This window comes from Tachypleus tridentatus, chromosome 3 (genome assembly GCF_004210375.1).
Source record: "Tachypleus tridentatus isolate NWPU-2018 chromosome 3, ASM421037v1, whole genome shotgun sequence".
NCBI classification, from domain to species: domain Eukaryota; kingdom Metazoa; phylum Arthropoda; class Merostomata; order Xiphosura; family Limulidae; genus Tachypleus; species Tachypleus tridentatus.
The window spans coordinates 12,120,185-12,137,338 of record NC_134827.1 but is presented as its reverse complement, the minus strand read 5'-3'; the positions used below and the strand labels follow the sequence as shown (position 1 = coordinate 12,137,338).

The window sequence follows — 17,154 nt, the reverse complement described above, 5'->3', positions numbered from 1 at the left end:
ACTTCAATAATATTTTTTCTTCTTTAGTGAAAACATAATTAAAAGCTACAATATGTAATTATGCAGTCCCATTCATTGATTGTTTAATCAAATAATGCTGAGTAGACAACTTGACACACACTATCACACTTGAAAATTTAAATTCAAATGTAACCTGAAAGTGTATATCTACTTATATATGTATTTGAGTTGTTTAGCCTATGACATTTCGGTGGCAAACAGCTAAGAAAAACGAGTTCTTGATAATTTTGAAATCGAAAAGAGCGTAACGAAAACGAAACTTTCTGACGAAGTGCTTTACTTTCTTGTGAAAACCCTTAATGCCTGGTAAGGCTGTAAGTGTAACTGTACTACCAAAACCTTAACTTCACACTACCTTAACTATAATCTTAAGATAACGTTAATCATTCCTGTAACTTACTTTTTGGTACAGTGGCTTTACGGTGAACTGAATAATAAAGCTATTTTTGCAAGGGTGTGTTTCTCGTAATATAAAAGTCCATGGTAGTAACCTATCAAAAAGTAGTTCATTTCTAAAGTAGTTCATAAAATGTACATATATTCATTTTTTCTAAACTAGACTAAAATTTACCTTAAATTTTTATTACCTTATTATGTGTGTATCAACAGTTTATTGTAACATTCCTTTCATCTAATTATTTTTTCGAAACTTAACATAATAAAATATAGCAAAGAAGTAATTTATAGTAATTTGGACGAGCTTATAAATAATTGAGAATTCTGGGTGCCTTATGCAATTATATAATTTATATTTATACGTCTGTATATATTTTTGTTTTTTATTATTATCGATAAGACAGAGTATTTAATTGTATTTAGGAAAACATGTATATTACATCTTCCAGACCATAGCCTTAGGTTGATAAATAACATTAGAATTGTTAATAGTTTCTTCCAGAAATGTTATGAAATATTTTAGATGCTTACCTGATAGGGGCAAAGTGCATTTCAGCCCCTTAATTAAAACAAAAGGGTTTCATTGTATTTACTATAACTATCTGAATAAATATAGCACGGTAAGTTATTAGTAGCCTCTATTCTCCTTTAATATATTATTACAAAGGCATAAAACAAAGTGTTTGATCTTAACGGTCCCCCGATGGGTCAGTAGTAAAATCTCGGATTCGGTGGGCAAAGTGCAGATAGCCTACTGTGTGACTTGGTGTTAAAGAGCAAAACAAACGCTTGTTTGAACAAACTTGAAACGTAGAGTGTCGTGACAGAAAAAGTTTGCTGGTCTACCCTTATTTATCTTACGATCTACACTCACCCTCACTGCATAATAAATGTAGATACAATTACATTCCTATTAATGTGACGAGCTGTACCCTTGATTATGGCATAGTACATTAACTTAAAGAATATTTGGTAAATTGTAATAAATAAGGTGTACAGTAATATAAGTACGTTTAATTTCACTGCACTGTGACAAATTTCAAAGTCTGGCTTTGGAAAAACATTATTCGACGTGTCATGCCAAGACGTACAACGTAACAATATATCATACAAAACAAATTTTAATTATCAGTAAATAATTTTAGTAATGAAATATCAATGACACTAGACAATGGAAGTCCTTGTACACTCACGTTATACAAAACATAAATCCGACAATTAAATATGGGCGTTAAAACGAAGTGAAGAAACGCACGTGCATACACAATTACCTACAATATTTGGGAACTTAAACAAAGATACATATTCGGTTATATCAATAATAATGTAATAAAGTAGTTAGAGTATAAGAAATTGCGCATAGAAACGTAAACTTGGAAGCTCGTTCCTACGAAAAACATCTTAATTAGCTGTTTTTACGATACGCATGGTCCAAGCACGACCGGAAGGATATTAATGGAAAATAGGAAAAGTAAAGTGGGACAAAAATTGTTCCAAGTGAGTGAACTGACTGAACGATTCTCCCCAGTCCGCTGACTGGGGACTGTCGACGCCTTCTACGAGCCACAGCAGGGTAATCAACGAATCGAAAAATTCCTCTGTCTTTAGAAAAGGCAAATTTTTCTTTGTTTGTAAGTTTTTTTATGTATGTCAGTTGGTTGCCTTGAGCTAGGACCTGCTTGACACATACTAACTAACTCTCCCTGTAGCTAGAAGATGGACGGCGGAAGGTATTTAAGGCTGAACGAATTCAGGAGTCAGCATCAGTCAGAGGCCTCTAAACTCTGCTCTGCGGACATAAGAAAGAAAGTGTCTCTCACGATTCGAAGCAAACTGTGTAAATTATTGTAAAAGGATAAAGACCTTGTTCGGAACGTTCAGTAAATACAATATTATAAATATGAAGTCTTCAAGGGCCCTATGGGTAAGTATTTACTTGTTCATATGATCTGATATGGACATTACCTCCTATAAATGGAATCCCCAGGACGGGTGCAAAATTATGATAAAATATACTTGGATGTCATTTAATATAAAGCAAAGCTTGGTTAAAACGGTTAGTACGATTCACGAATAATGTGTTAAACTGCAAAATTTAAAAGTAATTTACACAGCTAAGGTTACATAACCTTAACTAAATGCGTTTAAAAGAATATTGATTTTTAACAGAGATATTTAAAAAAAAAGTAATGTTGCTAAAGAAGCCAAAACTGTTAAAACGATTCTCATTGGAGAATGATTTTGTAACAACTGATTGCTAAACAATAACTTCGAAAATAATGGGTTGGAACTTTATGGTGGTATCTGTATAAAAGAATAATTAACACTAACATATTCACAATTTTATTTTTAAAAAATAATTAGTATTCATACACTCACAGATTTCTTCTGCTTATAATAAATTTACAACAGCTCAACGAATTAAGTAAATAAACAAATGGTTTTACCTCTTTAAAATGGTCTGTTCGTCTATAACAATTGTCTTAACTTCATATTATTTCAGGTCCACATCGGGCTCTATATATTGCTGGTTTCTCTGATTATTGCTGAAGAGGTCAAAGAAGTAAAAACAGAAGAAACCGTTGAAGAGGTTAAGGCTGTAAAGACACAAGAGGACTTGCAACCTGCTGAAACCGGTTATGGTGGAGATTACGGAAAAGGCCATAAATCTTACGACAGTCACGGGCATTATGGAGGCGATTACAACCATGGTGGCAAAGATTACAAAGGTTATGATGACTACGGAGGCAGACACAAATACGATAAAGGAGGTCATTATTACGATAATTATGGCAGAGACAAGCAAGGTTATTACGGGGAAGGAGGAAAACACGGGAAGCTGTATGGCAACGATCAATATGGTAACCAAGGCAAGAAGGGGGGCCAATACGGAAGCGATTACTATAAAGACTACGGGCACAAGAAACGTGGCCACAAGAAAGTGTACCACAAGGAAGAGTACAGTGATGACAAATCTTATTACGATGATTTTCATGACAAAGATTACGGAAAGAAGTACAAAGATTATCATGACTACTATGATCAACATGCTGGTAAACATTATAAAAATTATGACAACAAAAATTACCATGGTGGAAACAAATACGGCGATGATTACCATAAGTACGGCAAAGGTGGATACGATAACTACTACGGCAAAGACTACAAGGACGGAGGCAAATACTACAATGGTGGGCATGGTTACAAGAGTGGCGGAGGAGGATATAAGAAAGGTGGTCATGGAGGCTACATTAATCACGGTGGTGGTGGTTACGGAGGATATGGTGGTGGTGGGCATGGAGGATATGGTGGTGGCGGTTATGGAGGATATGGTGGTGGCGGCTACGGTGGTTATGGAGGATATGGAGGCGGTGTCCATGGAGGATATGGTGGTGGTGGCCATGGAAGATATGGTGGTGGTGGGCATGGAGGATATGGTGGTGGCGGCTATGGAGGATATGGTGGTGGCGGTCATGGAGGATATGGCGGGAGCGGCTATGGTTATGCTGGCAGCCAAAATATTTTAACCCTTTCAAAAGCTTACGGCGATTATGCCAAAGGACTTCTGAACTATAGTCCCATTTACAGTAGTGTATATTAAAGACCTGTGAAACAAAAATAAGAAATAGAATTGAATTTCTTGATATGTACTTAACTCTAAATATCCAGTTTCTCTGGATTTATGAGGAAAGGGCAAGTGCTACACCAAAGGCTCTGAATAAGTATTTTTGGTTATCTTTCTACACGGTGTAAACGCGTTAGTCATTTGAAACTATAATTTATTTCTTGTATTTGTAACTTACAAATTTTTCTGTCCTTTTCTTACTTTTCTGTCCTTAAATCTTAATCAAGTGTTGTTGTTTTTTGCAAGGGTATATCCAACTGGATGGAAATCAGAGAGTCACTCTCTAATACTGAACAATATGACTAAAAATGGCGCATTGGACTTTATAAAATATATATATTTTGCATTTCAAACTATTGGGTGTTTACAAAAATTAAATATATTTGTGCTAATACCATCAGAGGTGTTCTTCATTTTACACTTTTACAACAGTTAGTTTCTTTATTTAAACGTATCTACTTAGTTCTATCATATCAAACAATAACATATATCAGTAATGCTTAGCGTAAAAAAATTCAATGCACACTACTTTTGAATTTAGTTAACAGTTACTAATGTAATACACTGCATCAAGCTTGATTGCAACAAGCCAAGTTTGCAAATAATGGCCAGCCTTATTAACTAACATATACTGTTATATTTCTTATTTGTATCAAATACGTGGAATATATATATGATCTTCAATAGCGGTATTTGATTTAAAATAATATATTAACAGTACTGATACCTGTGGAACATAACGGTAAACAAATGAATGATAATACGTACTTTAATCATTTGGTAAAAAGAGTTTGTGTGTATTTGTGTGTGTGTGTTGCTACTGTAAACGAAATATGGATAATCCTCATTTGTACAAAAACACGTGTTAAAGTGTTGAATAAACGCATTACATAAAAATACTTATAATGAACTTGTATTGTGTAATCACTTTACATACCAGAAACGAATCCTATATTTGTATTCAAATAAAAGAAAACCACCATGGTCTAGTCCTCCCAGAAAAGTCGACAATTCTAGATGATTTTTCATAGGTTACACAGATGCAATACATGTGTATACTGTCTGTCATATTCTCAACATTTTTATTGAAGATTAATAGCACGTGTACACACACTTTAGCAACTTTAATATTATACTGTAAAACAGCTAAGAGTATAAAATAAAATTGTACTTAATTTTCTTTTCATTGATATTAATTATTTGTTTAAATTGACGTCTGATACGTCACTTTTATCATTACGATACATAATTTTATATCGAGATAGATTGTTTTTAATAAAATATTCATTTTGAATTAAAATTTCATTCAAGAACTATGAGTTTCTATGACTGTTTCATAAATACATGCTTAAAAAATTAGCTTTGAAAGGTACTCCTTGTAACCAATACTGGCGTATAGTCTATCAAAAATAACGGGACAAGTACTACCACCCAAACCCTGTGGCATGTCCTAACCTCACGTTTCATAACTAAGTGATATATAAATTTTGCGTAATCAAGCTTGGTCAACAAAGAGGCAAAAAAGTGTGATCGAGGTAGTCAAAAATCGGTATAATCTATTGTGAGCTAACTAAAATTAAGATCATTCATGAAATTAATTTTTAGTTATCCATATAATAATTATTGGTAAAAATTAGTTAGATGTACATATAAAAGCCAGTAACTCTGTGTCTAACAATGGTTTTTGTGCCATGTTGCTTAGCAAGAAAAGTAAACCTAATATTATTTTTAGTTTATGTCTTGAAGTTTAAAAGTGAAAAAAATGGTTGATTTGTTAATTTAGTCTCCATTGATTATAGAGGTGTTTTTTAATTGTTGGTGATATAAGAAAAGTAGCTTAGTTCAGAAATGATTTAAGATTAAAATTTAATTAATATTTTTTACTATCATGATAAAATTTATGCACTCGGCTCTAGACTAGATGAACCCATACTAATGTCTCTACTTCAGGCTTATCATACCAGCACTTACTACACTCATAAGGTTTCACTTAATTCACCTCACCCTCGTCACTAAAATCGTAATGGGCAGACAGTAATTGAACTATTCTCTCTGGATAAATGCATATGGTTTTTATGACTCCACCTACTTCGAGAATCCAACCGTGATGTGATGTAACACACACTGCCTTTTATATAGGTTAGGTACTTTGATGGAACTTTATAAAGAAAGTAGTGCTTGAGTAAACAGTGAAAATACTAAGATACTGATAAAAAAAATGACTTAACAGTTAGTTCTTCTTGTCCTTGTTTAAACAAATTAGTGTCCCAGTAAACAGGAAGGTACTGAGAAACTGATTAAAAAGTGGGACTTGCACTGATTGTTCTTCTTGTCTTTACTCAAAGAAACTAGTGTCCGAGTAAACAGGGAAAATACTAAGAAACTTATAAAAAAATAACTGAAACTTGCATTGGTCATTCTTCTTCGATATAATAAAACCAACAATGTATTCACGTATACAATTTTATGTAAAATCTAATTTAATAACATAATAAAGGTATGAAGCTGTATCAAACCACATTACATTACATGGAAATGTCCGGAAGCTGCGTTAAAATTCATTAAATGACAAGATAGTGTCGTAAAATTGGGTTAAACTTCGTTACATGACAAGATAGTGTCGTAAAGCCATGTGATGATTCGTTAAATAACATGATTATGACAACAATCACGTGACAGTCACTTGTCTTCAGCAGAATAAGGTGTTTTCGTTAGAAGTTTTAGGATATATCTTCAGACTTCTCAGATATCCATAGCTTTACTTCTGCAGTTTTATATATATATCACTGTTTGACCATAATATTGTATAATAAATTTCTTTCTCCAAATACTCAAATACATTTTGAATATTATTTAAATGTAAAGTGTATGTTGCATGTAAGTATATCACGATAAAATAGGTATCTAACTGGGAATAAGTGTCTCGCAAGTCATTTATAAGTATGTTGCCTCAAAACAGTTTTACCAAAAAACAACAAAAATGTTTTAATAACTTTGAAAATGGTAGCAGAAATGTGATATTATAAAAAATTACCCAAACATAAAATGGTTTGCACAGAGAATTAACACTGTCGCCATAGTGAAGGAGTTAAATGTCATTACACATCACGATAATGTGGTGTTAAGCTTCACACGCCTTAATTGTTAAAGTTATTTCAAATATCGTTATATGACACTATGATGTGGTGAAGAAATATGAACAAAGTTTACCATGTGCTAGATGTGCTTGCGCAGGATCCCCGAAAGTGTTTTGTTTCGATAGTAAATCACAACAAAATAAAGAGTAAAAAATATTTTTATTTCTTGATTTTGAATTTCATATTTCACTGCTGTGTTTCAGTCTCCAGAATTTATAATTATTCTCGTTATTCGAGACAAATGTCTGTACATCTGACCTAACAACAGTATAAATTGCAACATTAACCTGTTCAGTGCCGTAGACGAAATAACTCGTCCAAGTCGATCGGTAACACAGTTCCACGGACGAGTAAATTCATTCTCAATAATACCTAACTTCAACGCCAGATGTCAGCACCATGCATGCATTTGACCTACTTACAAATTGTTTCACTTTAGATCCAAAATGGCGTCACGAAAAAGTTATAAAATGAAAAAGCATTAGAGTTGCATTTTGAACTTGGTTCGGAATTGCCGTAGCAGCTGAAATACTTGGCAGTCAACAGGTTAAACATTTTATATATGACGTCATTTTAGGTAGAATCACTGTTTTGAGATTTTGTTAATTTCTCTTCCTTTTGTTTTTCTTTTTTAGACAACTTGGTATTTAGCTTTTACGTCTTTTGCTTTTCAATATTCCTAATATTTTCCCAAGAATTACAGGCGAGGTGATCTTATTCTAATGCTGTAGCTATACTGGTGAGCTGGAAGTGTAGATATTAAGTTTCTATCTCGATATTTGCTGTTTCACATCTTTTGTATTTAATTATAGCTCTGAAAATGTTTAGTTCAATTTTTGTTTAGTCCAATTAACTTTTTTAAATTTCGATGCTACGAATATTTTTATTGAAACTGGTACTATTTTGTGACGTTTGCAGTCCTGGAGAAACCTTATTCGAAGTAAAGGGTTATATAATTTCCACCTTAGAAATGTTAGGATGTTTGCCTTATGACCCGCCTATAGCTCATCATAATTCTTTTCAAGGCACATTGTACTAGTAAATTAAGAGTAACAATTACAAAAAACGACGTGTTTTGATACGATCATAAGCACAATTATTTAATATAACTTACATCCTACTACTTTCGGTAAACGTGTTACCACATCAAGGCAAAATTTTACAGTATCCGTTAAGTAAGTAATTTTACTTATTATTATACCAAACAACGTCGTTTCTTGTAGTTCCTACTCTATACCAGCACAATATGCCTTAAAAAGAATTATATCGCAACTGTATAGAAGTGTGAATGTTTAAATAGGTGACTCCGCCAAGTGGACTTCAGCCTCCTCTCGGGAAAATAAATTTTATGTTTTAAACTGTGTTAAGTATGAAGAAATTATTTTACATATTGTTTTCTATTTTTATATTCCTTTTTAACCCAACAATTTCATGCAGTCATGCCATAGTTTACTTCCAATGTACGTACAACTGTCTCTGATGTAAAGTAGAACTGATGTGTACGAATACATGACCTTCGCCTTATGCTCTACCTTAAAAATGATGCTTGCGTTTCCAATCTAATTCTTTTATTCAGTGGTATGCTTTTACATTTACACTTTACTGTTTGAAAAATGATTGTAAAAGGAGATTAGACATCAATCATACAAAAATACTGAAACAGAAATAGGCAAGATTTATGTTAACATGTCTCGAGATTTATGGATATCAAACATCTGTTAATATATTCCATCTAACTGTTATTATTGTAACATATTTATTATTATATATTTACTTTAATATCAATGTTTGTTTTCGTCACGTATATATTTAGATATGGGTGTAACTTATACTGTTAAATGTGTATTGCGAAATTCTCATTTATTCCCTAAATGTGTAGACGATTCTTGACTATACGAACCAGCAATATACTACGTGTGTATATAAAATACTAGTGATTAGCAGTATTGTTGCCAACTGAACTTTCAAGGAACTCGCCTGAAGTTCATAAATCGACGCGTTAAGAGACAGTTTTATATTGTCAGTTTGCTGCAGTTAGTATGCTATAAACCTTGAAAGCTATAACTGTGATACGGGCTTATCAGTTGAGGAACTACAGATATTTGGCCAGGAACGTTTATAGATTTCGAACATTATAAACCGTTCAACATCAGAGAATTAACTTCGGACGTTAGTATTTTACGTGGACATTAAGTATGTTCATCAGTGAAAAGTCATCGTTTAAATGGCATAAGACTAGCGAAGAATAGAGAGCTGGCTAGCTACTCGTTAAGTGGACTGTACTAATGTCAACATCGAAACTAATTCGCTCATCATAACCCATCTACACCAGACATAATACTCAATATTGTTTGTATGTTTATAAAACTTTTGTATATAAATTATTATTTGTAGTAACCATTGTTATAAATTATATTATTGTTTGTTTGGAATTTCGGACAAAGGTATTAGCACTAGCCGTCTCTAATTTAGTAGTGTAAGACTAGAGCAAGGCAGCTAGTCATCACCACTCACCCCAAACTCTTGGGCTACTCTTTTACCAACGAATAGGGGGATTGACCGTCACATTATAACATCCCCACCGCTGTTATAAGGGTAAGCTTGTTTGGTGTGACAGGGATTCGGACCCACGACACTCAGATTACGAGTTGAGTGTCTTAACCATCTGGCCATGCTGGGCCTGCTACTGTTTGTACATTAAAGTGTATTTCTGTGGAGAAAGAAAATTGTATCTATCAATATTGTTAACAAATATCATACATTTAATACATATCAACATTTTAATTAATTTCTAAGTTGGAATTACAAGTTAATTAATTCTTTTTCAAGCTATTTGAAATCGTAATAAATCGGAGACTCGTCTAAGGTAAATTATAATTATAATGCGGAACAGTTTCAAACAAACACCATGGATGATAACGTTGCACTAGGCTAACTGATAGAAAAGCAGTGAAACAAGATTTGGTGTACTTAGTATATATGACTTCAGATTTTAACTTTATTCTCTCATAAAATGAATATTTATTTAATATGAGTATTTAGTTAAATAATTCTTTTATTAGTCATAGTTATTCAAATATAGCACAATTTTCTAATAAAGCTGATACAATTTCACATAAACTAACAGCTAATCACAAAAGTAATTTTGTTTATGGAAGCAAGAAACATATAAAAGCTAAAAACCTGGTCAAATGTTTTCATAATGTATGCTTAACGCAAAACTGAAATTCACAATGGGTCATAATTTTGTTTGTATTTTGTCCAAGTAGTTGGTACCTTGGTCCCAAGTATCATGACACTATATATGTACATCTTATCTTTAAAACAACAGAAGTTAATTACATGTGAAATAAATAAGTATATTAAAAGTGGTAGGGAAGAATAAAAGCATTTAGAGGCAAATGTTTTTCATGCACAGGACTTCAACATATAAAAATCCTTAAAAACAACAAATTTCAACCTTCATTTACTTTAAATTCGTAAAGCTGCTAATAACGAGCAGATACAACTTTATGGATATATGTGGTAAATGTTGCGAATTTCTAGTTGACTGTGTTTTGCAGATGTATTGTTTATATTGTACTTCAGCCACAAAAAGAACATTTTAGAACTGCTGTGGTAATTTTCAATGCAATATCCAAGATCTAATTAGTAGATGAAGTTATAACTCGTGATTTCGAATGAATCTGTTTCCTTCGGAATTTTTCCCGTATAACGATGCCTGAGAACACCATACGCACCTATATATGAACAAAGAGAAAATTTAAAAGAATTGTTTATAACGTGACTCTTAAATGGCTAGAAATTTTATTTTCAATGAAAAAAACTTAAAGAATATATTAATTAAGTGCAATAGTTACAGTGAGACAGAGTTTCCATTTTCTATTGAACACTATATATGAAGTATATAAAGATTCAAAGGAAATGTTGAAGGTGGTATTGTTTCGTTCATTAACTTAACACTGCCTTATCTGAAGGCCGTCTTGAAGCTTAAGGCTGTATCAAAACTGAAAAGAAATTATACTGAAAGAAATGGAAATTAAACTCAAATCCGATCGACCAAGGCAACATGACAGCTTTTAACTCAATTTATATATTGAAGTACCACCATTTAACGGAAAATGAAGTTGATAAATATTTCCAACATGTCGAGAAGGTTGCCCAGACCATGGAATGGCTCACCGAAAAATGGTCACAATTATTACAGTGTTTCAACTGTTAAAGCATAAGAAACATAAGCTCTTCTTTCTCTATAGAAGATTGTACAGATTTTAATAAGGTTAAAGCAGCTATCCTCAGAGCATACGAGTTATTACTGGAGGCTTATCACCAATAACTTCGAGGTTATTGCACGCAAAACTGTCAAACTTATGTGGAATTCGCCCACGAAAAAGAGGTTTATTTTGATCTATTGTGTAATTCTATGTACATTAACAACAGTTTTGAGAGTAGTATGTTTACAGACTCACACCGCGAAAAACCAGGTTTTGATAACTGTGGTGGGCAAAGCACAGACAGCCTATTGTGTAGATTTATGTTTAATTTCAAAACAAACAAACAGTTTCGACACATTAAGAAGAACTTAAACGCTGTGTAACTGATGGCCTCAAAACTTATTTGGGTGAAGGGAAAGTTGAAATACTACAGGAAGCAGCTGCTCTTCCCAGTGGTAACACTTTAACTCATAAAATCACTTTTATAAAAAAAAAATTCTGCCATCTCAGAAAAAAACTGAACCTGCTCAATCCACTAAAATAGGTGATTTATCTGAAAAATCCAGGTCTGCAACTTCGAAATCTTCAGACAGTTTGGATAAAATGTCATCAAAGCCTGTCTGCTATTTCTGTAAAAAGACCTGGTCATGTCCAATTGTTGGAGTTTGAAAAATAAAAAAAGAAAAGAAAGCAACACCCAGTGTGTTCGTGTACATATACGGAGAAAGTTTCATCAGATATTGTTCATTCGGCTGCTGATAAAAAGGCTGATGTAGTTTGGGCGGAATTTAGACTTTTTGTGTCTGTTGGTTCTATGTCTTTGACAAATGACACTACTAATTCCATACCCATACCTATTTTATGTGACACTGGGGTGACTCATTCATTGTTGTTAGAAGGTACATTGCCTTTAGGTTTGAGTTCTGCCACTGGTGAGTGTTATTGTTCAAGGTATTGAGTGTGGCTTTGTTAATGTTCCTCTTCATAACATTTATATAACATCAGACCTAGTTTCAGGATCAGTTGCGGTTGGAGTAAGGACTACTATATCAATTAAGGATGTATCATTGTTGTTGGGAAATGATCAGGTTGGGGGAAAAGTTGTTGTTGAACCCATGATTGTTAGCAAGCCAATCACTGCTTCATCTAAGGAACATGTTTTTGTTGAGGAGAATCCAGACGTGTTTCCATCGTGTGCTGTGACTCGAGCTCAGGCAAAGAAATTAAGCCCAAAACAAATGATAGAGATTTGTTCAGAGAACGATATTATAAATTTGTCTCAGACATTTTTGTGTCCGACAGGGATCTTGCGAATGAGCGTTCTACTAACAATTCATTGTTGAATAATAATGAAAGCGATGGATCTGATTCACCTGGTGAAGTTCGGTTTTCTAGAAGCAAACTAATCGATAAGCAAGAAAACGATCCCCAGATATATTCGTTATTTAAATATGCACTCCTGAAAGATGAACTGGAGAAAATTCCAAATTATTACTTTTCAAAAATGTGTGCTCAAGAAAAATGGAGACAACCAAACACACCAGCATCAGAGGACTAGCTGTAGTTTATCAAATTGTTGTTCCAAAAGTATATCATTACGATATATGAAAGATTCCCCATGAGAAGGCATTTAGGAGTCAACAAGACACGTGATAAAATTATGAGACTTTTCTTTTGGCCAAAAATTAAGCAAAATGTTTTTCAATTTTGTAAAACTTATTATACCTGCCAACTGGTTTGTAAAACTAACCAGAACATTCCCGTCGCTCCTTTGAAACCTATCCCAGCTTCCAAAGAAAATCTCAGTCGTGTGATCATTGATTGTATTAAGTCAAAAATATAGCATTTGTGTTTAAGCACTTTTACGTGCTATATAGTTTTATTATCATATGGCTATTTATACTGATTGTGTTGTATATTGCTATGATTATTGAAGTTGTATAATTATTTATACAACAAAACGCGTGCTAAGAAAGGGAAGATCCATGAAAAAACAAAGTTTGCTGGCCACTGGTTTATACTATACATAAGAGATATTCCACAACGTGTATATAATATTATGGTGTTTTGTATGGAATTATTCTTTACCTCGGTGCGTTCCTTCACCCGAAGAAGCTTGTGGTAATGGAGATAGCTTCCCATCTGTGACGTCTTTTGTATCCTCATCTACAAAGGGCTGAATAAAAAAACAAACAATATTAAGATATATAAAGCTTAAGTTACCCTTAACTTACAAGCACTTACTGCTCTTAACTATGATGTTGTCATTATGATAGTTTCTATAAAATAACACACGAAATATATTGAAAACCTCGTAATTCACTTTGTGTGAATTGGTACAAACGAAATCAGTTTTGATGAAGATTATTACAATTTCTTTGCATCTTTTAACAACAATTACTAGCTTTTATCCCTTTCAAACTGGAAATCAAATTAGACCATTCTTGGAAGCTTTGACCATTCATCAAGCAACAGGTTTGAACAAAACTGTAAACAGAAATATCCAAGCTTGTCATCAGTAGTTGTTTCTGTGTTTTATAGTTACAATTCTGAGGTGATTATTTTATTCATAATGTGATTAATAAATGTTCAGATCTATTACGTGTAAACGTGGTTTACATAATAGTGGCCCTAGCTTTAAATTCAGATATATCAACATTCTCAGAACCTAAACAATTCCCTGTTATTTATTTATTCATTGTCCATTTGAGTCCATTCAGTGACAGGCAGTTTTTATTACGCACCTTGCTCTCAACAGGCCTAATGACTCTCATGAACGCACCAATTCGCTTGGCCTCTGCTCTTTCCCGCGCTGTCACAGGGGTGGAGTCCAGAAAGTTCAGCATGGGAAGTTTGTGTATGACATAATACCTGTTTTTCGAAAGAAAACCAGCATGTCAGTTGAACTACTTAGACGTTAATATTGTAACTAACACCTACTATCTGATGCTTGAAGCGGAGTGTAATACGTTAACAAAACAACACAGTTTTTGTGTAGGACAGAGTTATAGTTCTAATGTTCTTGTGAAAACTTGAATGAAGGGAGAATATGTCGTTTAGGTTATGAACGAGAAAGCATTCTGTACTTAAGTAAAACACGTTTCGTGGGCTGAACCAGAAGAATTCTCAAATTTAGTTCCGTTTACCTGATGTCAGTTTTTTTCGCCATAAGACAAAAACAGCTTTTTTCGCTCACGGTAGTGTCCTATATAAATCCATTCTTTATTCAGAGAAATATTTTCAGGATACGTTTATTTTATCAAATACATATATATATATTTAACTTTGAATAATGCCATTAAATATGCTCCACGAACTGAAAGTATTTTTTAATTGTCACAAACGTACTATAGTTTTATAGCGTTAAGTAAACAAAATCAAAAGGAAGGACTGTGTTAAAACAGTAAATTCAAACCTCTAATTATAACAGTTTGTTGTAACCAAAAACAAACTGAAACAAAAATACATAAACAACACTGTTCTTACTGAAAGGATCCCACGGTAAAAGCTATAATGTGGAATATAAAATATACTTTAAATTCTGGAGGGTACATTTTATATCTCATGTTTTAGCTTTTACCCTGGGATCCTTTTAATTAGTGCAGGGTTTTTATTTATTATTTATTTTTGTTTCGGTTTGTTTTTGGTTATAATAAACTAATATATATATTTATATATTTAACGTTGATTGAATTATGTCATTAAATCTACCTTACGAACTGAAGGTTTCCTCCCTTTCATAAACTAATCATGTACACACAAAAGCACTAACGTACCTGTATCGCTGATAATCGTCTTCATCCTTTTCCATGTTGGAAAGTTGGTCAGGACAAGCTGGATTACCCAGAAGACTTAGATAAGTCAGGTTCGGGTAACACTTTACTAACTGATTCAGTAGTTTATCCAAATCAGTAATCTTTAGAGGGGGAAAAAAGCTCTTGAATGAGTACTAATAGCAAACAAATGTCTTATTAAAGATAAAGTGCACATTCTTAACGTGCACTAAGTATAGCACATGTAGAGATGAATACTAATTTCTACCAAACTATTTTTACAGCAAAGAAAGCTAATATTGTAACAAGAGAATGTAATACATTTAAAGACCTTATCGGAAAAAAATTGATGTTGCTTAAAATTCGAATTAGCTTTCCTTTTATTAGTCTAAATCTATCCTAATTATATAATAAAAATTCGTCCGGTTTAAATCTCAAAACGTATGTTTGGTTAAATAATATAACCTTATTTTTATTGAGAGAAAGTGTTTGTAGATGAGGGTTTCTCACGAAATTTGCATTATCGGTGAGTTCGTTGTTGTCCAGAATCAGTTGTTCTAATATACTAAAATCTTCCAACGTTTCCAAAGATCTGAAAAATTCAAAACGCTTGAAGTTAGACATAACATCTCAGTAATTATTACAGTCTGTGAACTGGAAATCAGGTAGAATTTAGTAGGCTTCACACTGAATTAAATAACTAATTTAAAACAAATTACTGCATACATTATGGGTTTCAACAACCGCATACGCGAAGTTAATAATCAAAGAGAAAATTAATTAGAAATGCTCATTTAAGAGTGGGAAAAGTACCTGAAATAATACGTTTCGTGACTTGAGCTGGCCTGAATCACATGTTATATATGCTCTATTTTAAATCTAACGTGTTACCGATTTACAAGCTTGACTTGATAATAGTTCACGTGTGTTAAACAAAGACAACAATATTGTTATAGCTACGTGTAAAATAATATTTAGTATGCAAATACTCATCAAGTATTTATTATTGATTATTTTTTACTCTATTACCCGAGGAATATTTCCGTAGATAAAATGCATTTCTACTAGCGACAAGTTTTGATGTTAGGGGTGATTCATTTACAATTATTAACAGTGTTTTTTGAGGGTTTTTTTAGCGATATTAACAAATGGACGCACAGATTCATAAACCAGCAAAAAAAGTCTTTGTAACCTAACGAAATAATTTGCTATACATATTTTTGTTGGAGCTAGTAACAAAATGTGTTCTAAAAGTTTATTAAGTAACTTTTAAACTAAAATTTAATGTGACACTACCAAAAACTGGATAACGTTTTAAAATTTAGGAGTTCATATCTGCTGTCACAAAAAAGTAATTGATAATAACAACATAGATGATTTCATAAATAGGTTCAAAACGTACGTTTATTATGTCAAAAGCGTTAAATTTTAATTCATAAAAAAGTGAAATGCTTTTGTGGTCATGCTAACTTCTTAACGTGATATAATCTAAAAAAATATAAAGTTTCAGCAAACATGTTATATAATATCAAAAATTTACTTAAAATGTAAAATAAATAAATCCATACAAAGGGTCTTTAGTTCACGCTCAATTTCATTTTAAATTATACCTGAACGAATATATGCAAAAACGGCTCGTTTTGGGTTGAGAAAATATTTTACATAGAAGGTCGAAACGTTGTTCGCTCTTCTACGTAAAATATTTTCACAACCCAAAACGAGCCGTTTTTGCATATGTATTTCTCTACATGTGGGTTTTCTCGACATCACTGATTATACCAGAACGTATCAATGATGAAATTTAATTTAAAGTTATTACACGTGTTTCTCAATTAATATTTTGTGGCATAAATTCCATTCTACAGTTAATTATATTTTATTAAGCATTTGTTTTGTTTTAAATGAATTAAGGCTGAGTGCTAGAGCAAAGGGGGCCTTCTTATAACCACAACTACCAGTGGAACAGAAGCAAGCGTTTCTGATTGGTT

General features: G+C 32.7%; 2 protein-coding genes across 5 annotated transcripts in view; one reads left to right on the top strand and one right to left on the bottom strand.

Annotated features, from left to right (window-relative positions):
• Positions 1 to 2,170: 2,170 nt before the first annotated feature.
• On the top strand, positions 2,171 to 5,181 carry LOC143246368 (uncharacterized). The gene is made up of 2 exons (XM_076492952.1): positions 2,171 to 2,341; positions 2,921 to 5,181. Exons 1-2 carry the CDS (start codon positions 2,318 to 2,320, stop codon positions 4,016 to 4,018), a joined length of 1,122 nt encoding a protein of 373 aa, XP_076349067.1. The 5' UTR covers positions 2,171 to 2,317; the 3' UTR covers positions 4,019 to 5,181.
• Positions 5,182 to 10,216: 5,035 nt separating this feature from the next.
• Positions 10,217 to 17,154, bottom strand: part of LOC143246367 (leucine-rich melanocyte differentiation-associated protein-like) — a 28,170-nt gene continuing 21,232 nt past the window's right edge. For 3 of the 4 annotated variants that reach the window (XM_076492950.1, XM_076492948.1, XM_076492951.1), the window contains exons 3-7: positions 15,632 to 15,758; positions 15,170 to 15,309; positions 14,138 to 14,264; positions 13,482 to 13,569; positions 10,217 to 10,919 (exon numbers count right to left, since the gene is read on the bottom strand). In XM_076492950.1, coding sequence (XP_076349065.1) covers positions 10,828 to 10,919; positions 13,482 to 13,569; positions 14,138 to 14,264; positions 15,170 to 15,309; positions 15,632 to 15,758 — 574 coding nt within the window. In that variant the 3' untranslated portion in view covers positions 10,217 to 10,827. The remainder of the gene's footprint in view (positions 10,920 to 13,481; positions 13,570 to 14,137; positions 14,265 to 15,169; positions 15,310 to 15,631; positions 15,759 to 17,154) is intronic. The other variant, XM_076492949.1, reaches the window with a different exon arrangement.